Source organism: Macaca fascicularis, chromosome 14, assembly GCF_037993035.2.
Source record: "Macaca fascicularis isolate 582-1 chromosome 14, T2T-MFA8v1.1".
Taxonomy (NCBI): Eukaryota; Metazoa; Chordata; class Mammalia; order Primates; family Cercopithecidae; genus Macaca; species Macaca fascicularis.
The window spans coordinates 88,800,077-88,822,711 of record NC_088388.1 but is presented as its reverse complement, the minus strand read 5'-3'; the positions used below and the strand labels follow the sequence as shown (position 1 = coordinate 88,822,711).

General features: G+C 39.9%; 1 protein-coding gene across 1 annotated transcript; it reads right to left on the bottom strand.

The window, feature by feature from the left end:
• Positions 1–3,923: 3,923 nt before the first annotated feature.
• Positions 3,924–21,071, bottom strand: LOC135967260 (tripartite motif-containing protein 64-like). The gene is made up of 9 exons (XM_074015744.1): positions 20,981–21,071; positions 19,602–20,077; positions 11,572–11,678; positions 9,208–9,622; positions 8,673–8,768; positions 7,759–7,899; positions 7,039–7,061; positions 5,510–5,607; positions 3,924–4,408 (listed from the first exon to the last, which is right to left on the bottom strand). The coding sequence occupies exons 1-9, from the start codon at positions 21,069–21,071 to the stop codon at positions 3,924–3,926; spliced, it is 1,932 nt and encodes a 643-aa protein (XP_073871845.1).
• Positions 21,072–22,635: the final 1,564 nt, after the last annotated feature.

Below are 22,635 nucleotides of genomic sequence, written 5' to 3'. Positions count from 1 at the left end.
ATATTTAATTATATTTAATATTGTACCTCTCCCTCTGCCTTCTACACTTCCTAGCCACTAGGATCTTCTGTTTTACTTTTTAATTCCATGAGATCACATTTTTTAGCTAAGCAAGTGGCTGGTTATGAGTATGTGCAGATGTTCTTCATATTTATAGAGAGTGCAATAGATTACACAGTGTTTTGTTAAACTATATTCTCTCCCTTGTTAATTGAAAATACTGCCACAATATACATAATAAACATATATCCTTGTGCATTTTTATGGAAATTTCCATACTAATGATATTATAGGTTTAAAATATATGTAGAATTAAAAATTGATAGGTACCTCCAAATGTTCCTCTCAAATAGTTTCTTTCTAAGGATAACTAATAGTCACTAACTGGCCAACAAATATCTTTGAAATTCTGAGATGACGGCATTAATTAGAATGAATATCTGAATTAGGATTAGGTTGGACCTTAATGATAAAAATGTGGGAGTGTCTGTTATTAATTAGCACACAGATTTGTTGGGGGATGTTGTTATTCACACATTCAGAAGTCACATCCTTGACATATTGAAAGCAAGACCCACCGATTTCTTCAAACTCCAAAGTAAATGTTGCTTTACTATAATTTTCACCTACCTTTTCTCCTCTACATATCAAATACCTAAGCCACACTTTCTTGGAATCTGTAGGGTTTTTGTTTATTTCTTTGTGCTTTTTAAAAATATTATACTTTAAGTTCTGGGATACATATGTAGAATGTTCAGGTTTGTTGCATAGGTATACATGTGCCATGGTGGTTTGCTGCACCCATCAACCTGTCATCTACGTTAGGTATTTCTCCTAATGCTATCCCTCCCCTATCCCCCAACCCCCAGACAGGCCCTGGTGTATGATGTTCCCCTCCCTGTGCCCATATGTTCTCATTGTTCAACTCCCACTTATGAATGAGAACATGCAATGTTTGGTTTTCTGTTCTTGTTTTAGTTTGCTGAAAATGATGGTTTCCAGCTTCATCTATGTCCCTGCAAAGGACATGAAGTCATCCATTTTTATTTATTTATTTACTTATTTATTTATTTATTTATTATGAAGGAGTCTGGCTCTATCACCCAGGCTGGAGTGCAGTGGCGTGATCTTGGCTCACTGCAAGCTCCACCCCCGTGTTCACACCATTCTCCTGCCTTAGCCTCCCCAGTAGCTGGGACTACAGGTGCCCACCACCATGCCCAGCTAATTTTTTTTTTTTTTTTTGTATTTTTAGTAGACACAGGGTTTCACCGTGTTAGCCAGGATGGTCTCGATTTCCTGACCTTGTGATCCAACTGCCTCAGCCTCCCAAAGTGCTGGGATTACAGGCATGACCCCAGCACCTGGCCAAACTCATCCTTTTTTATGACTGCATAGTATTCCATGGTGTATATGTGCCACATTTTCTTTATCCAGTCTATCCTTGATTGGCATTTGGGTTGGTGCCAAGTCTTTGCTATGCTGAACAGTGCTGGAATAAACATACGTGTGCATGTGTCTTTATAGTAGAATGATTTACAATCCTTTGACTATATACCCAGTAATGGGTTTGCTGGGTCAAATGGTATTTCTGGTTCTCGATCCTTGAGGAATCACCACACTGTCTTCCTCGATGGTTGAACTGATTTACACTCCCAACAACAGAGTAAAAGCGTTCCTATTTCTCCACATCCTCTTCAGCACCTGTTGTTTCCTGACTTTATAATGATTGCCATTTTAACTGGCTTGAGATGATAATTCGTTGTGGCTTTGATTTGCATTTCTCTAATGATCAGGGATTATAAAATTTTTTTCACGTTTGATGGCTGCATAAACGTTTTCCTTTGATAAGTGTCTGAAATGTGTAATTTTTGCTTTTGTTTTCATTATTTTTTAGTCTGTCTGGCATGCCAGTTCACATTCTCTTCTGCCTTCATCCCTCCTTTCTTCCTTCACTATGGCCTCTATTTCTTTCCTAATACCACCCACAGGTCATTCTTCAAGTTTCACTTTTCAGGGAGAGTCCTGTAAAATAATCTATTTACAAACTTTTAACTAGGGATTAAATATCGTCTTTGAGAAATTCACAACAAATTCCCCTATTCTCCAAGTACAAGTTTCTTTATCCACAGCTAATCTCAATCCCGACCATGCCATCCCAGCTTGCTCTGCCTAAATCTGGTAAGGTTCTAAATTTTCTGACCCCCTTTTCTATCCAAATGAAAACGGATTCTAAAACTTTTGTAATAGGGGACTTGGATCTGGAGACAGCAAGACTGAAGGACCATAGATGTGCTGGAGTCACCGCTGGCACGGGTTTCAAGAGAAGCACAAGGCGCATGCGTAGTCTCCAGAAGTTTTGATGTTTTCTGCGTGGCTTTCTTCTGGGCATCCTGCCTCCGATGCTGCTGTGACCCTTCAATTTGGCTGTAGCCTTTGCCACCACCTCTGTCTTTGGTTCCTGTTTTTTCTAAAATTACGTTGAAGCAAGAAGTTTTAGAAGATGGGTTTCACAGAGACTTTTTAAGAAAAGGGAAATTCGTTGAAAGCATTGAAGATTTACCTACCTGCAGACTCTTAACAATACTTAGGAGTACACTATTTCTAGAGCCATATCAGTTAGCTTCCCAATAAGAGGGAAATGTCACAGAGGCAAAGATGGTTTCAGACAATTTAAACATAGCATCTCTACTTATTTGCTTACAGAATCTGAAGGTTTCATTAACTCCAGATCTGACTCACAAGCTGTTTATCCTTTGCAAAGAATGGCACATAGTAAGGATGGAGCAAATTTATCATGAATGACAATCCACAATTACTGATCTTTTAGGACCAAGACTCCCAATTTGACATTAACATTGAAGAAAACATAGATGATAATATAATGATTTTGATAAACCAGTAGTTTTTCTGAATCCAGCGTTTCTGAGAACTTTAAAGATAAGAATCAGCCGGGTTTGGTGGCTCACATATGTAATGCCAGCACTTTGGGAGGCTGAGGCGTGCATATCACTTGAGGTCAGGAGTCAGAGACCAGCCTGGCCAACATGGTGAAATCCTGTTGTCTCGACTGAAAATACAAAAATTAGCCAGGCATGGTGACATGGGCGTGTAATCCCAGCAACTCAGGAGACTGAGAATCACTTGTACCCGAGAGGCAGAGGTTGCAGTGAGCCCATGTCAGACATCTGTATTTCCAGCCTGGGGTATTGAGGGAATCACTGTCTCAAAAAACTAAAATAATAAATAAGTAATCTATGCTACAAGCCAAAAAAAAAAAAAAAAAAAGAAAGAAAAAAATTTTTTCGGCTAAAAATTATTTACATCAAAACAAACTTCTTCAAAGTTTTTCCAGTCTAAGTTTACATTTTATAATGCTACTTTGGAATGCACACAAGGACCATTGAAAACAAGAGCTATCATTGAGTGTGTATATCAGTAAGACAATTCAGTTAACTCTTATAATTAATATATTTTACACGTTTACAAAAATCAGTAATTTTTAGTAACTGATGATCCAGACTATATTTTGTATTATTTGCTTTGCATAAAGTGTCTGCAATACACAAATCCACAGAGATCTAAAGTACAAAAGGCGTTGTGAGTCGAATGGGTGGGGAAGGTGCAATGAATAGAGAGTAATGGTAAAGGGTTTTGGGTTTCATTTTGGGGTATAAAAAATGTCCAGGAATCAGACAGTTATGGTTTTTCACAACCCTTCATTAAAGTAAAATTTAGGAAACAAATGTATAATGTCAATGTGGTTATCCCATTTCATACCAGATAATAATTTTGTTTCCTCAAGTTACAATGAGCTCAAAGATGCTCACACATTGTCCTACTGTTTCACATGAGAAGGTCTCGAGATTGGAATATTTTTCAGACAAAAGAGCTCCCTAAGAAATCATAATGAAACCTGACTTTCATGGGGAACCAATACAAAAGAAAGGTGTCAAAAGGGAAGACAAAGATGAAGGGAAAAAGCTGTATATGAAGGAACCTTTTGAAACATCATAAAAGCTCACAACTGTGTTGTCGTAATCCAGAAACACCCCAACCTGACCCAGAGGTCTTTGCACATAGTGAGTTAAGGGAGCAAAGATGTTGGAGAGGCTATAAAGGTCGTTTCTCTTTGAAGAAAATAGAAAAAATGCTTCCTCAAAAGCATTTGTGTTTGCTGTCCTGGAATCTTTACAGACTCCCAGAATCCAGTTGGAGGAGTGGGTTACGTCCACTTCCCAGTAATGCTTGCCAGAGGAGAAGGCCTGAGCTCCCCATGCAGCAAAGTTCTCTGCTCTCTGGGACTCCCTGGGCGCACCATCATGGTCATCTCCAAATATCACATTTCTCACATCCTCAGAAAGGTTCATGTAGTGACTCGCCCTTTCCTTACTCAGAGGATCATCCACTGCAAAAAGAACCAAAATCAGATCAAGAAGTTAGGTGGGGTTCAGATGTTATCTGCCCATGTACTGGCTTTATTAGTACCTCCTGTAAGAGACAGAATACAGGGAGAAAAAAGACTTTGGAGGCTCTTGTCTATGAAGATCAAGAGTTGTTATGATTTCCACAGCACAAAAGAATCCTTAAAATCACTGAGAAAAACAAATAAACAAATGTCATTAATTGTGTGAATCAATGATTTAATGTCTGGCTTTGCTTGATTTGTTTTAAGAGACATGTAACTATTTATTTAGTAGAAAATGCCACTTGGATTGCTTGTATTCAATATAATTAACAAATAGACTTCACTCTTATATTATGTTCCTAATCAATGGGATATAAATGGTGCCTGTTCCTTTTTTTTTTTTTTTTTTTTGAGACAGAGTCTCACTCTGCTGCCCATGCTGGAGTACAGTGGTGCAATCTTGGCTCACTGTAGCCTCCTGGGCTCAAGCGATTCTGCTGCCTCAGCCTCCCGAGTAGCTGTGATTAGAGGCATGTGCCACGATGCCCAGCAAATTTTTGTATTTTTGGTATAGATGGCCACGTTTGTCAGGCTGTTCTCCAACCGCTGACCTCAGGTGATCTGCCCACCTCAGCCTTGGTAGCATTACAGGCATGAGCCACCGTGCCCAGTCTCACCTGCTCCATTTTTAAACATCAAAATTTGATGGACATCCATACATGTGCAGTTGAGAAGTTTCTGAAAATAATGATCATGTTCTGCTTTTATGTCACCTGATCAGCCACTGCTTCATTTAGTCTAGCTCTGGTTTTAGCCCTCTGTTGTCTAACGGCTGCCTTACATGTTTGGGCCATTTTCACAGAACCTTCAGCTTCCAGTTGTTGTGAAATGTATCTTACATCAGTAGAGTTGTTTCGTTTATGGAAGCTTTAGTTTGTTGGTTGGTCAAAGATTTCTAATGTTTATGATAAATATTAATTCTATAATATATTGTAAGTTCACTTTTATGTCAGAAGAAATAAAACTAAAATGGGAAATGGCTCAACCAAGCAACCCACTAAACAGAAGTTGAGGCTGTACTGCCAAGCAGCTGTCTCTAACCTCTGAATTTGTTGAGCATATCTAGCACTCCAGTGATGGGCCGGGAAGTCAGTTCTGGCTTGACTGGCTGGGGCTTTTCCATTTGCACCAACTCTGTCCTGCAAAGAACAACCTCAGTTACACTTTCAGGCCCAGGGATAATCACACAGTCATACCAATGTTTCAGATTTTCATCCAAGATATTTCTTGAGAAATCTCCCTTTTATGTTAAATTCAGTATACATTTTATTCAACCATATTGGGGATATAGCAATGTTACTTTTATCTAAATTTAACATGTTAAAGTACAGTTTCTCCATTCTCTCACACATGATCCAAATTTAAAATTACTGAGTGTCATTTCTTCCCTCTGCCCCTCCAGCCTCTTCAAAGTATACAGATATCCTGGGATTCTTGCTGAGAGAAGAAAACTCAGCCAAAGCCTTTGGGACCTCAACCTGTAGATGTCACCAATGATGCAGTCAGGGTCTTACAGGGAATGCCCACTGACACTAAAGGTTTTGAACTTTTGTTCAAACCAAAGGAGTCAATTTCCAGCCTGTCAGCCCTGGTGCTGAGGTTCCTGAGGCTGCCATTCCCCTCTTAGATTCTGCCTATAACAGGGGAGTGCAGTGATGGAGTAGGGCCTGGCTATTGATGTCCCTGGGAACAAAACCTCCCTCCCTTTCCTGTCCTTAGGGCATTTCCCTCCCTCCTCTCTTTTTCACCTCTCCCCTCTCCAGAATAGGAGACTCCTTTGTGATAACTCAGAGTAATCTTCTTCTTAAGATTTGCTGGGGCAGGGCTGGAGAAGATGGGGTGAGTGGGTAGAAGAAAATCCAGAATGGCACACTGTTGTTAGATACATTTTCATTCAGCCACATAAGAAGGACACTTCTGAGACAAAGAAGCTTAAGGTCTCAGGTTCTCCTTTGAAACCAAAGTGGAATATAGCCACAGATCAATGCTAAATACCTCAAAACATATAGTTGACCCTTAAGCAACAAGGGTTTGAAATTTGGGGGCCCACTTCTAAGTGGATTTTTTTCAATGAAAGTTTCACCTAGCTTGCCTGCCTCTCCTGCCTCCTGCTCAACTTCCTCCATTTCTTTTCTTTCTGTCTCTGCCACCTCTGAGACACCTTCTTCTCTTCCTCCTCCTCTTCAGCCTACTCAATGTGAAGACAATGAAGATGAAGACCCTTATGGTGACTAACCTCTTAATGGGTAATAAATATATTTTCTCTTCCTTCCAATTTTTGCAATTATATTCTTTTCTCCAGCTGACGTTATTGTTAGGATACAGCATATAATACATATAACATGCAATATACGTTAATTGACTATTTATGGTATCGACAGGCTTCCAGTCAATAAGAGGTGATTCATAGTTTGGTTTTGGAAAAGGCAGAAGTTATACTTGGATTTTCAGCTCTGGGGAATTGCAGGAAACTGGTTAGTGAACCTAACACCCACATTTTTCATGGTACATTGACTTTATCAATAAAGGAATGACTTTCGCAGAAATCAAAGTTCATTAGTGTAACTCACCATTCCAGTATGTTTTCCAAGTCCTGCAAAGAAAAACATAAGTACGTAATCAGGAGAATTCTCTCCTACTTTCCCTAGTATTCTTTGTTGTCTTTCTGGGTTAACAAGGTAGGTTTATTGATACACCTCTAAGGAACCATCCAAGGCTGTGTTAATAACAGAACCTCAACTGAACAATGGTGGGCTTCCTCAGTGGGCAATAGGAATGAGGAGCTGAGAATAAGACTGTGGAATGATGTACATGGCAATGTAGGTTGTCAGTGTCACTCATCCTCCAGGCTTAATCTCAAGAAGTGTGGATGTACTAGGAACATAAATTGAGTTTTATTAACAAAGCTAATATTCTCCTGGCCTAGCATTTGATTGATTTTGGATAACATTTCTTTGTGGCTAGTACTCCTGATTATACTGAAGAAGATTTTGTCCTAAGTGATCTACCAAAATGGCAAAAACCTCCCAAAGATTACCGCAATATGCAAAAATAAGTGACTGGACAAACATAATGACGGAGTCAAGGAGCATGTGTCACTTAGCTAAGAGTAGTTGCATTTGCAGGTAACATATGAATGTCCTGGCAGCATTGCCCAACAAAGGTTTCCTGACTCTGGATGACGGACCCTCCCTCCTCACCTGGAGCAGCTTCACATCAGGCATGTGGCACATCTCCCACAGCTCTCTGTACATGTCTTTTGTCTTTTTTATATGTTGGGTTATTCTTACTTCACTGTCTTGGAGTTGCCGAACAATCTCTTCTGCTTCTCTGTCCAGTGTCCCCAGATGGAGTTGCTCCTCCTCCAGGAGAAATTGGCGCATCTTCTGATATTGATACTTGATCATCCCTTTCCTGAAGGCCGCATAGTCCTGCAGAGATACTCAGTTAAAAGAATTGCATCTCTTCACTCTCCACAAAACACTTAACACTTCAAATTTTATTCTCCTAGGATATACCAGCAGTAAACTCATAAACTCTATGTCTCATACTTGGAAAGATTCTTGAAAATTTGCTATCTCCTCTGCCCATCCGTTTTTCATGCTCCTCTTAGTCTCCCTTCCTGTATAAATCGATACCTCAAAAGGACTCAAGATCCCTTCTTGTGATGCTTCTTCGGGATTCTTATTTCATTAATTATTGTCTTTTTTACTTGGTTTTTCTTAATTTTCTCTTGTTCCTTTGCCTGATTCTTCTAAACATTTTAAATATTTCAGTGTACACTCTACTACCGAGTTTTTAAAGAAATTACTTCAGGTTTTTTTTTCCCCACTTATATCTCTATTTCTCTCCTCCCCTTCACAGCAAAACTTTAAACTACTCAATGTGAATACAATGCTTTGAAGAACTCAATGCTATCCTACTCTCAGTGCCTTGGAAGTTTTATGCAAACCCTCAAGGTTACATCAGGAATACCTATCATGCCCTGTTTATTTCATATACATATACATACTAGTATTTTTTGCACCAGCTCCTGTTGGCCTGTATAATGATAATTGCTGATAGATCATTTGAAACCACTCTTTGTTTTTTTCTGGGAAGAAGACACTGCTATTTTGTAACTGGTAAGCGGAATTCAGCTAAGAAGTCTAAGCTAGCATTGTGCCAATCTACATGAAAAAATATAAAACCTTTATATCCCTACCATTAATGAATGGATTTTGCTAATTTCCTGATTTAGATTGTTTTGCATTTCTTGAGTGCTCCTCCATAAAGGATCCATTTTCTTTAGAAGTTTCTCCTGCAAAGTAGACATGACCTTCAGTAGCAGATAAGACATTACTGGATATGTTATTCCCTTTTTATGAGAAAAGCCTGTTGTTGAGAGAACAGTAAATTTGAGTTCCCGTGAAGTGGTCAGGTTTTTTTACAAGATAACCTAATTTGATTCTAATATTTGGAATATCAGAGGCAACCGAAGCATATCGTAGAGGGTTTGAGGAGACCCAACAGCTGATCAATTTTCTAAGAAATTGACTTTCATATACCCTGGATCTAGAGAAGTCAAGCTTGCAGCAAAAGCAAACCATGTTCCCAGGACACATTTATATCTAGAGATTTATATAGAAAATTCAGATCTTCCCCATCTCCATTCTCTCCACCTTTATTATCATAAGCTCTCATTTTCTCTCTCATTTAGGATCATGTGGATTCCCAATTGCATTGGAGGTGTCACTTACCCTGCACTCCTCAGCAGCCTGTCCTATTGGGCTGTGGCCATGAGCCTCATGCTCTGGTGACTCAGAGCAGGGCCCACAGAGGAGTCTCTGCTCAGCCTCACAGAATAGCCCCTTTTCCTCTTCATGTAGCACACAGATCTGCTTCTCTGAGCTGTTGATGTTGTGAGGTCTGCTCTGCCTTGCAAGAGAAGCCAACCTCTTGAGAGCAATATTGGTGTGGAAGTCAGTCCTCTGGGGGATTTTCCCGCACACAGGACAGCCCGTTGGAGCCTGGCCTTCCTCCCAGAGGAGACAAAGGCAGGGCCTGCAAAAGCTATGCCCACAGTCAATGGTGACCGGGTCTATTAAGTAGTTCCTGCAGATAGAGCAACAGAGCTCCCTCTGGAAGGCTTGCAGTGTGCCCAAATCCATGTTTCTGGAAATTTAAAACAGGAAAATTTAAGTGAGAAAATTATTTTTTGACCACATGGAGGGGGAAGGGCCTGTGGCTAGTTCTTCTTGTCTGCTTCAGCTCTGTTCAATCTACCCATTAGCTTAAGCCCAGTACAGACCTAGATATGGTAAATATAGGCAAGTTGGGTTTATACTATAACACAAGTGGAAAAATGAGACAAGCGTCATTGTAATTTAAAACAAGCAATATTCTCAATTATGAATTATTTGGACAAGCTTAATATTGGGGTAGAGAGGAATAATTAGGATAACTTCACAGTTACTTCTATTAGCTGATTGTTCCAGAAATCCATACAAACCCATCCCTTTCTCTCTCTCTCCTTCTTTTCCTCCAAGATCCTTTGAGTATAACTCATAAGGGATACTTAGTCTCACTCTCTGGCACCCAAGTAACAGATGTACTTTTCTAAAGACAGTTAAAAATTGGTTAAGTTTAATCTAAGTGTGTTTAGTTTAATCATTATGGGCTTCAGCACTTAACTCCTATAGCTATAAACTGCTGAACTTATTCTTCTAAGGTTAATCACAAAATCCAACCTTTACATAAATACAATGAAAAATGATTATTTCTTATTCAAGACAATGTTTTTGCTCAGAATGAGTTCAGACCATCAGAGTATCTTCATATTTTGAAATGGTGACTAATCAAGCTATGAAAGGACTCAGCAACAATTAATCAACTTTTACCTAAAACAAACCAAAAAAGAAAGTAAACACTGGAATTTTTTCTTTAAAGAATTCAGAGATGGAGTTAATGGAAGCATGACCACCAATTTATCTTTATTCCCGGTGTTTCCCACAGTGATCAAAGTCCCTACTTCCTGGGAGTCTTTACCAGTTCATGGGATATATTTGAACACTTTTCAAATCCAGTCAGCTCACTGAAGATTTGAAAAGGACTACACACATAAACTTTACAACAAGGGTTTTACAATTAATCCTACACATTTCAAACTCACACTGACATGTAGTATATTACAAAGCTACAGTAAGCAAAGCAGCAAGGTGCTGGTGTAAAAATAGACAGGTAAACCAGTGGAACAGATCAGAGAACGCAGAAACTCTTACACCTCTCTAGAGCCAACCGAATTTTGTCAAAGGTAGCAACAGTATTTACTGGGGAAAGGACAGTCTTTCAATCAACACTGCTGGCAAATCTGGATATTGACATGCAGGGGATAAAATTATACCCTCACCTCTCATCCTATGCCAAAATCAACTCAAAATAGATTGAAAACCTTAATGTAAAACCTGAAAGACCAAATCTACTGGAGGAAAACATAGGAGAAATGCTCCAGGACACTAATGTGAGAAAAAAAAATGTACGAATAATATCACAAAAGCCTAGTCAACAAAAGCAAAAATCAACAACTGGAGTTATCTGAAACTGCAATGCTTCTGCACAGCAAAGGAAACAATCAATGGAGTGAGAAGACAATGGACAGAGTGAGAAAAAATATTTTTTTCTTTTAAAAATAATGCTGGTGTGATGGCACATGCTTGTAGTCTCAGCTACTCAGGAGTCTGTGAGGGCAGGATTGCTTGAGTCCAGGAGGTCCAGAGTACAGTGAGCCACGATAGTGCCACTTCAGTTTAGCCTAGGTGACAGAGTGAGACCCTATCTCAAAAAGAAAACCCAGTCAAATAACTTGATATGACACAAATCAATATATTGTAAATGCTCTAATAACAGGTATTTTGAACAATTATGTTATTTCAAATAACTGGGTAAGCTACTTGTTTGCTTAGACAAGATATAAGTGTCCCGGCAGGTGAGTTTAAAGTATTTTTATAAGAAAATTAAGCATGAAAGTCTTTACTACAAATGTCATACACACCAGAATCTGCAATATATGGTCCCAAGTCTAGAAGATTCGTGGTTATCCAGGTCAGCAGCAACACTGAGCTCACCGAAGCCCAGCATCCACAAATTCAATCTGACTTCTCTGAAGAGGTCTTCTCTGGACAACTGTGTTTTTTAAGTGATTAGACTCCCACTTCCTGGGATTGGCTACTGTCTGGAGAAAGAGGTGGAAATAGAAGATTAGGTTACACAGAAGGGTGTAACATTGGATGATTGGATTTATTATATACAATCATGCCTAAGGCATTATAGCCCAACAGAAGGTAGAGGATTTTGGAGTGAGATGCAAGAATCTTGACCTGACATAGGTTGTTCATGGACATTAAAACTGAAACACTTATTTCATTAAGTAATGTTTTATTTCACGAACAATGCCTTCGCAATGAAAAACAATTGCTTTATTATTTTAAACTGAAATGTGTCATCTATATTTCCATTAAAGATTTTTTGTTTATTCTTCAACAAGCATATACTAATGACAATGAAATAGTTATTAGACATAAATTATATTAAACTGTAATAGACAATTTCAGTCCTGCTAGAACATCCAGACTAGCGAATGAGATGTGTCATAATTAAAGAATCACACAAGTAAATACACAATTGGAACTATGAGCTCAGTAAATGAGCAGTACATGTTTTGAGGGTCTGTAGTAGGAGGTATGTGCTGAATGCAAGCTTACACAAGGCTTTCATGAAGATATGACAGCATTGAGATTTGAGGAATAGGAACACATTAACTTGGCAAAGAGCGATAGAGAGAAACTTTCTTTGCAGTGACAGCAGCAGATGCAAAAGCTTCCTGGATGGAAGAGACCTGGTACAGTTGAGCTCCAGGCCATTGGAGCTGGAGTGACAAGAATGAACGTGGTCTGTTGGGAGATGAGGCTGCAGAGGCAGGTACAGATTTCAGAACATGGAAAAGATGAGTTCCTTACGTAGAAATTATGGGAAGCCAGTGAAGTCTCAGTCTACTTTTAAAATACATCATTGCTAAATAAGTCTCCAGTCATTATTTATCTGAATATGTACAACTCTAAAATATTAAATGAAATAACTAACCCATCGGTGGAACTCTCTTATAAAATAGTGCACCTAGGTACTTAGCTGTATTTTAAATAGTATACCTTTATATACAACAGTTGCTGAATTCACCTATTTTTTTGTTCTCTTCCCGGTTTTTTTTTTTTTTTTTTTTTTTTTTTTGAGACGGAGTCTCCCTCTGTAGCCCAGGCTAGAGTGCAGCGGCCGGATCTCAGCTCACTGCAAACTCCGCCTCCCGGGTTCACGTCATTCTCGTGCCTCAGCCTCCCAAGTAGCTAGGACTACAGGCGTCCACCACCTCACCCGGCTAATTTTTTTGTATTTTTAGCAGAGACAGGGTTTCACCGTGTTAGCCAGGATGGTCTCGATCCCTGACTTCACGATGCGCCCGTCTCGGCCTCCCAAAGTGCTGTCTCTTCCCTATTTATGACTCTTTTCAATGGGTAATTTATGCAAAAATCAATGTGTTTTTTGGATTTTACACCGTGGTGAATAATTTTAAATTAGTTACTTTACATAAGTATATATGTATGGACATGTAGAAGATGTATAGCATGTATATTTATATTAAAATATGATACAATGTCATAAATAATTATTTAAACAATAATTATGTGTGCAATTACCTTTAACAAAGTACATACAGAAAACTAACTTTGAATAGAGTATGGTGACTCCTGTCTGTAATTCCAGCTACTTGGACAACTGGGCAAAAGGGTCACTTGACTCTAGGAATTCCAGGTTTCCCCAGGCAACATAGGTTGACTCCTGTCTCTAAAAAAAACCCAAATGATTTCACCCAGGTCTGGAAGCAAGCACATGTAGTTCCAGCTCATCAGGAGGACCAGGCAGGAGGATCACTTGAGCCTAGGTGTTTGAGGCTGCAATGAGCTATGATCATTCACTGCACTTTGGTCTGAGTGACGGAGGGAGAACTTGTCTAAATGAAGGAAAGAAAAAAATGACAGAAAAACAAAGTTATAAGTTAGGAAGTGTTTCTTTTTTCCCTGTTCTCTAGAAGAATTTGTCTAAAAATGTCTTATTTCTTTCAAAAATGCTTTGAAAATTTCACTGAAAGAGATCACTGGAGTTTCCTTTGTGAGGTTTGTTTATTAAATAACATAGGAAATTTTAAGAATCTAAATCGTATCTTTCATTTTCCCATGTTTTCTTCTGTCTGTTTTAGTCAGCTGTGTTTTTTGAGAAATTTTCTCAAGTCAGCAAAATTTTCAAATGTATAGGCGTAAATTGTTCTTAAAATATTTGTACTGACTTACTGATATCTGGATGACCTATGAGTTTGCCTGTTTATTCTTCATTTGAACTCCTCCTCTCCGTTTTTTAAATGAATCTCATTGGGAATTTATTAATTTAATTTATCTATTTAAAGAGCCTACTTTTGAATTTATTGATTTATCTTGTGCATGTTTTTTAATCAATTTTCTGCAATTAAAAAAATTTTTTTTAGTTTTTTAACATGAATTTGCTTTTACCTGGCTGTTTGTGACAGACCTTTCTTTGTTAATAACAGATGCATTTAATGATATACATTTTTTGTTCGCATTGTCTTAAATACATTTCAAAAGGTTTTTGTTTTGTATTTTGAATATTATTTAATTAAACATATTTTCTTCATTGTTTTTCTTTAGTGCATGTATTTGCAGGGAAACTATAAAAGAGAGGGGAGGGAGTACATTTTTCTAATGATATTTAAAACAACTAGTAACAATTGAAATTAATTTTAATAACACTTTCTAACCCAATATATCCAAAATGTTTTCAACATAATAAACATGAAAAATATTAGTGAGATATTTTATATTCTTTTTTTTTTGAGACAGAGTCTGGCTTTGTCGCCCAGGCTGGAGTGTAGTGACTAGATCCTGTCTAGCTGCAGTGTCAACCTCCCGGGCTATAGCAATCTTCCCACCTCAGCCTCCCCAGTACCTGGGACTACAGGTTCATACCACCATGCTCCACTAATTTTCATTTTTTTGGAGAGACGACGAGGTTTCGCCATGTTGCCTAGGCTTGTCTCAAACTCCTTTCCTGTGTCCACCTCTCAATGTGCTGGGATGACAGGCTTGAATAATAATGTTTATACATTTTAGGAAGAAAGTCCTAAGCCTACTTCAGTTTTAAAAAGAAGGATAGATTGGAATTTACTTTCTTTAAACTCAATCGTTTCTAAAACTCTAAATTAGACTCAAGTATTAAAGGCCCCAGGAAGACAATTTTAGAAGACAAGTTTTCAAAGTGAGCCAGGCTAGATGCTTTATAATTGAGCATTCACTGGATATATCTTGGCATCCTGATGGCCAACACTGAGGGTTTCTATTTTTTTAAATAATGTGAAAGACAGAACCTTGTTCCATATACACTGTGTAGAATTTCCAAAGTTACAAACTTTTCTTAAAACACTTCCCTATGTTCTTTTTATGTATGTATTTTTTGAAAAATTTAAACTATGCATGGATACACTCTTGAAGATTAGGTTTCTGCAGTTTCAAAGGCAAAACCTAGTCCTTTTGATTGGCTCTATTTAATTTTATAATTGCTTTATCAATTAAAATTAAAAAAAACTTCAACAAATACATTCCAATGATAGATAAGTAAATCGGATGTCTGATGTCATTATACAATGTTACTTTTTTTTTTTTTTTCTTTTGAGATGGAGTCTGGCTCTTTCACCCAGGCTGGAGTGAAGTGGCAGAATCTCGGCTTACTGCAACCTCCACCCCCGGGGTTCAAGCAAATCTCCTGCTGGTATTACAGGTGCCTGCCACCATGCCCAGCTAATTTTTTTATTTTGAGAAGAGAGGGGATTTCTCCATGCTTGCCAGGCTGGTCTCAAACTCCTGATCTCAGGTAATTCGCCAACCTCGGCCTCCCAAAGTGCTGAGATTACAGGTGTGAGCCACCACAGCGGCCTGATGTTACTTTTTTAAGTCCACATAAAGTGACTTTGTAATTACTTTTTAATAACTTTATTAAAACCTAACATACATTAACAACAATTTTGCTTTCTACTTTTATCTACAATACTATATTTTCCATGATTTTTAAAGAGTTGAAGCCTTTTTTTTTTTTTGGAAATGTTGTCTCGCTCTCTTGCGCAGGCTGAATTGCAGTGGCACAATCTGGGTTCACTTCATCCTCTGCCTCCCAGGTTCAGGAGATTCTCCTGCCACAGCCTCCTGGGTAGCTGGGACTACAGGTCAGTGCAACTATGCCAGCCTAATTTTTGTATTTTTATTAGATACAGGGTTTTGCCATGTTGGTCAGACGTGTCTCCAACTCCTGACCTCAAGGGATCCGCCCACCTCGGCTTCCCCAAGTGTTGAGGTTAAGTCACCATGCCCAGCCTGGATTGGTTTTTAAGAACTTGATTTATACTTGTTTTGTTTTAAAGAATAGTTTTTTGTGTTTTTAAACTTTTTAAAGTTAAAAATACTTCACAAGAAACTGGTGAACTTAAATGACATTGAAGATAATTTACTATTACTTAACAGTGGGGTGATCTTTGGGGACTGGTTTAAGGGTATAAAATTGAAAAATTAATTTGTAACCTGAGATTAGTATTCTGAAGCTCTATCTCTAGTGACTTAGAGAAATTCTCAAATCACCAAATACAATAAATAAATGAATATAAAACTATAGTAGCTCATTCACTTCTCTAAAGCATTTTCTAAACTCCCAGAATTATGAAAACCACGGAAGATTCAAATATTTTGCTGAACTGGGTCATAATGGGAGGTATCTATTTAGCCTATGGGTGCTTTCAACTTTGACTCAGCAAACTGTTGGTATTCACTTTCTCCGGGGCCTACTCCTCACACCCTCCTAACCCATTCTTGCTCAATATTCTCCTTAACTCTGCATCTAGCCTTGCTATCATATTACCAACGAAATAATAATTGATTTGGATGTATTTACGTAATACAACGTTCTTAAGTAACTAATAACATTTACTTAGCATTAATTGGTCCCTTTCTATGTACGAAGCACTGTTGTACTTGCTGACACCTACAATATTTTTCACATACTTTAAAATACATCAGCATACACAGTGTGAAATCATTTTTGTGTGTGCTTGTTATTTAGGCCACAATATAAAGTACATACTGCTAGAATTCTAATAAAAACGTACAGCACAGGAATGGTGAGATAGCATTTAAATCGGGAAAGTTCAGCTTGACAGTGTACTATTACCAGTGCATCCTGTTAGCCTAACAACTTTCAACATCATAAGTAACTCATCAGTAACAAACTCTTAACTGGGACAAGGAATATTAGAAATGTGTACTTTTATTTTATAAATAATCTCTGAAAAAGTCTTCTTAAGCACAAATGTCATTTATTATAGCATGCTCAGTCTTTTTCAATTTTTTACTTTCAAACAATATTCTCAAATATATTTAGAAAAAGGTTTTTAAGGCATACTATTTCATTAATGCTCATCATTTGGGAAAAAAACCCAATTCTAATACATGAACATGAATTTATGTTTATTTTTTAACTGTGGATTATCATGGTATTTAATCGATTTATTATAAAAATTTTTTGAAAATAGTAATTGATGTAATGAGAATTTTCATCAAAATTTGAAGAGATCTAACTAATATGCATAATGAATTTGAGTTGGAAAAAAGTGTGTAATACAAGTGAAAACAAAAATGCAAATTCCATTCCTACCTAGAGAAGAAAAATATGAAATACCACACAGGTTGAGCACCACTAATCAAAAAATCTAAAAATCCAAAATACTCCAAAATCTCAAATGTTTTGAGCTCTGAAATGTCACCAAAAGTGAAATATCCCACACATGACCTCATGTGAGCAGTTACGGTCAAAACTGTTCTCAGTGGACCAAAGTCTCTCCCAGCCCCTTCAGTTGCAATATATCTTTCTATGTCCACCCAGATGTCCCCAAGGAAGAGCACTCACAAAAGGAAATAAAATGGCATGTGTACACACACTTTGCTTCATGAATAAAATTATTTAAAATATTATCTAAGATTATCTTCAGCCTATCTGAATAAGGTGTACATGAAACATAAATTTTGTGTTTACACTTGGGTTGATACACAAGATATCTTATTATGCATATGCAAATATTCCACAATCCACAAATATCCAAAACCTGAAATTCTTCTGCTCTAACATTGTGAATAACAGTCAACTTGTATTACATGGTTTTATGATGCATTTATTTGAAAATGTGACTGAAATCTGTGGATGAAATTTTACAAACATCATTTTTAGCCAAATATTAATATTTTATATAGCAGAAGGGGATACACTGGGTTTATTTCTCCACAGCATCCAAGTAGAATGTGACAGGGTTAAGGAGGAAAGATTTCTGTATGTAGTACTCATGATCCTTTGGGCTTAGGGTAGGTAAAAGCACAAGACATGCTAACCTTACATTCTGCCCTATTCCTTGGAAATTTAATAAACAACACTTACTCTTGTTTATAAACAACAATGGATTCCAGTGAGGGATAATGGCTAAGTCTATGAGCACTATTAGAACTGGCAGGGGTCAGGAAAGAATGTGAAAACTCTACTCCACAGTACTCATTTTTCTATACTGTGCTGGAAAGCTGACTGGAAAACAAATTTGGCAATGTAATGTCTGAGAATAGGATACTCAGCCAGATATGGGAAGAATAAAAGACAAGAATCTTGTGTCTACTGCATCTAGAGAAGAAAATATTCTGTTAACTCTTTGCCATGAAAATACTTTGAGTCTGGGAACAGTGGCTCACACGTGTAATCCCGGTGCCTTGGAAGGTTGAAGCAAGAGGATTGTTTGAGTCCAGGAGTTTGAGACCAGACGGAACAGCCTAAGAAGACAGTATCTCCACAAACAATTTAAAAACTGACCTGGAGTGGGGGTACCTGCCTGTAGTCAGAGCTACTCAGGAGGCCGAGGTTGAGGATCGCTTAGACTAGGCGGTTGATGCTGCAATAATTATGATCCAGCAACTGCACTATAGCCTGGGTGACAGAGTGAGACTCTGTCTCTAAGAAAAGAAAAAAAGAATAGAAAAATAAAAAATCATGATTGAAATCTACCCCCTACGCTGCTGTGTGTAATTGCTGCCTCCATTATTTTCTTAAGGAAGAAAACCTATTAGATTCCGATTTTTATAGGCTACTGATAATGCAGCAATATTCAAGAACTGAATGTTTCATTCATCAGAGAAAGAAACCTCAGAATGTAGACTGAACCTCACCTGAACACACAAGCACAAAAGAAATTATATGTTTCTGTGGCTCTAGGTGAGACAATACCTTAAGAGATTTGAGGATTTCTGGAGTTGAGGACATGAGATTGATTCCTGAATCCATCCCATACAGGAAATAGGACCATAAAAAGATTGCTTATGGCCAGGCGCGGTGGCTCACGCCTGTAATCCCAGCACTTTGGGAGGCTGAGGCGGGCGGATCACGAAGTCAGGAGATCGAGACCATCCTGGCTAACACGGTGAAACCCCGTCTCTACTAAAAATACAAAAAATTAGCCGGGTGTAGTGGTGGGCACCTGCAGTCCCAGCTACTGAGGAGGGTGAGGCAGGAGAATGTAGTGAACCTGGGAGGCGGAGCTTGCAGTGAGCAGAGATCATGCCACTGCACTCCACCCTGGGCAACAGAGCAAGACTCAGTGTCAAAAAAAAAAAAAAAAAAAAAAAAAAAGGAAAGATTGCTTAGCTTTTATGTGCTCATATGTAAACTTGGGACATATTGCATATTTTCAGTGGAGATTAGGAAAAATGTGTGCATAGAGACAGCGCAATATCTAGTACATCAGCCCATGTACCACATTGTCCCCTTCCTTTTTCTAACATATTTCTCTCCACTCTAATAGATAAGAGGTTTCAACAGAAAATGACTGGGGTTTGTAGAAAAATAGACAATAAACGGGTAAAGCAATTGAGAAGCAATTTAAAAAAAAGAGGGGTTAAAGAAAAGATAGCCCTGGATATTCAGAGTCCGAAAAGAAAAATATAACTTGTTAGAAAATTACTAAATGTGAAAGAAATGAAAAATTTGAGCTCGGCTGAAAGCGCTGCAGGTGCAGATGCTGGCCTTCCGCGGGGCGGGGGTGGCGGAGCCCCAGGACCCCTGCAGCGGGGCAGGTAGGAGACCAGCTCTTGTGGAGCCCTCCTGGGAGCCCGCGGCCGCTGGGCCAGGCCGCTTGGGCTGCTCTGCACCTTCCTCTTCCCTGCCTCCTGCGCCTGACCCTTCCCCCACCCCCCGCCGCGCCGCAAGGATTTCCTGCACCACCAGCCGTCCTCTTCCGCACGCAAAGTGCTCTCGGGGCACACTGTCTGGCACGCGATGGCCACGGCGGGGCTGTTAGAGGCTGGTGATCATCCTGCCCATGTGGTCCAGGGCGCCCAGGTCCTCCGGGCCGCGCACGGAGAGGGGCGTCAGCGCGGACAGCTCCCAGTCCTTGAGCTTCTGCAGGCAGTTCTTGGAGACCTCGGGCTTCCGCACCCTCTAGAGGAGCAGAGACAGCTCAAGCTGGTACTTTTCCCTGAACCGCTACAGGCAGGGGCGCTCCTGGAGCCTCTGCATGAGGCGGATGTGTAAGTGGCCACTCCTTTAGCGACATCCCACCAAGGGGGCCCGCGGGTGGACACCCGCCCCTGCTAGCTCAGGGCTGGGATGCGATCGACCAGGCATGGCGGCTTTCAACCCGAACGCGTCCCTCCTTCAAGGTCAAGACCCAGGACATAGTTCAACAAGTCGTTGGTGATGATAGCTTGCCCTGACTGGGCCAGAACAGTGTCTTTAGTAAAACAGCATAGGAACGTGATGAAACAGATGCTCAGCTCCTTTCTTCATTTTCACTTCAGTTCCGTGATGCTTCTATGTCCCTCTGACGATATCTCTCCTGGGATCTGTGACTCTGCGGGTCTTCAATGTCTACTGAGAAGGGTTCCTGGCCGTCATCAGTCATGAAAACCTCAAAGCCCTCTGCCCTCAAGGTGGGATCCCTGGGCCAGCAGCATCAACCTCACCTGGAAACCTGTTCTTCTGCTCATTCTTGGGCCCCACCCCAGGCCTATTCAAAGAAAGACTCCAGGGGCGGGGCCTGGCAGCCTGTGTTTCCATCAGATCTGTGTTAAAGCTCAAATGAACCAGCCCAGGTGATGCTGACGCAGAAAGCGCAAGGCTGAGAGGCAGTGTCTAAGGCAACTGTGCCCATGGGGCCAGGGGCAGCTCCTGCCTGTGCAGCTATGATTAGGGCTGTGTTCCCCTCCCTATCCTGTCAGTTGACCTCAGTGTGGGAGCACTCATCTAAGGCCCCCAGGGTATATCCACAAAGCCGTGGTAGCAGACCACATTAAGGCCGGTCCAGCCATTGTGGTCAGCCTCCTGCGCCTTCTCAGTACTCACCCCACGCTGCACCAGCGTCCACAGCAGCCCCACGCCTCCAGGACGCCCTCCGGTACGCTCTCCACGCCCCGGACGGGGTACCCCTCCTCATCCTGGAAAGGGTAGAAAGAATTGTCCAGCCGGGGCCAGTGGCTCACGCCTGTAATCCCAGAACTTTGGGAGGCCAAGGCGGGCGGATCACGAGGTCGGGCGATCATCCTAGCTAACAGAGTGAAATCCTGACTCTACTAAAAATACAAAAAATTAGCCAGGCGTGGTGGCGGGCGCCTGTAGTCCCAACTACTCCGGAGGCTAAGGCAGGAGAATGGCATGAACCCGAGAGGTGCAGCTTGCAGTGAGTAGAGATCAAGCTACTGCATTCCAGCCTGGGTGACAGAGCAAGACTCCCTCAAAAAAAAAAAAAAAAAAGAAAAAAAAAAAAAAAGGCAGAGGCGATGCTGTGGGTGGGTGTCCGGCAGACTGAAGAAGTTCCGGAACTCTTTGTAGTAAGCGCGATCCTCCTCGACCTGTGCGCCTAGGGGTGGGGACGGCTTGCAGAGCGCCCTGCTACCCTGTGGCCGGGTCCCAGCCAGCAGCACCATGCAGGCTGCGGGAGGCGTGGGCGGGGATCCAGGGCACCCTCAGGGAGAGCCAGTGGCGCGCCAAGCTCCCTGCTTCTCGCTTCTGCGTCCCCAGAGAAGCCCTAGCTCTCTACCTGATATAGCTGGCTTAGACATATGCAGATTTATTAATTGTAGAAGACATAATTATACCTTTCAGGTAAAATGGCTACATAAAATAATTAGTTGCTGTTTTTGAGACAAATTCTCACTCTGTCACCCAGGCTGGAGTGTAATAGCACAATCAGAACTCACTGCAGTCTTATACTCCTGGACTCAAGCAATCCTCCCAACTCAGCCTCCTGAGTAGCTGGAACAACAGGTACACACCACCACGCAAGGCTAATTTTCTTTTTCTTTTTTTGGTAGAGATAAGGTCTTACTATGTTGCCCAGGCTGATCTCAAACTTCTGGCCTCAAGTGATTTTTCTGCCTTGATCTTCCAAAGCACTGGGATTGTAAGTATGGCCAGTGTCACCAGCCTAAGATCAATTTTTTTTTTTTTAATACAGATAGTTTCCCAACTAAAAATATTTTATTAGACTTCTCTTAAGTCAGCAAAGCAGTGTTATTACTGACCCAGTCCTCCCTTTTTTTCAGCTTATGTGCAATAACAAAATTACCTTTATTTTTAAGTTTGTTTTATTTTATATTTTCAAGGTGCACAATATGTTGTTTTGAGATACGTATACATAATGAAGTGATTACTATAATGAAGAAAATTAACAAATCTATCATATCACTTAGCTGTGCTTCTTTATGATAAGAACATCAAAAATCTAGTCCCTCAGAGTATCTCCCAAAAACAATACAAGATTATCGAATATACCTACAGGTTGTGCATCAGATTCATTTATTCTACATTACTGCACCTTTACAACTTTTGTCCTTCGTTTACCTATTTTCTTCCCATCAATGTAACCACCTTTTTTATTGTATTGAACTTTTAAAAATAGATTTCAAATATGAGTGGGTCCATGAAGTATTTTTCTCTGTGTGTCTGTCTTATTTCACTGAAGAAAACTGCCATTTACATGTCTCCTAAATTTAGTACAG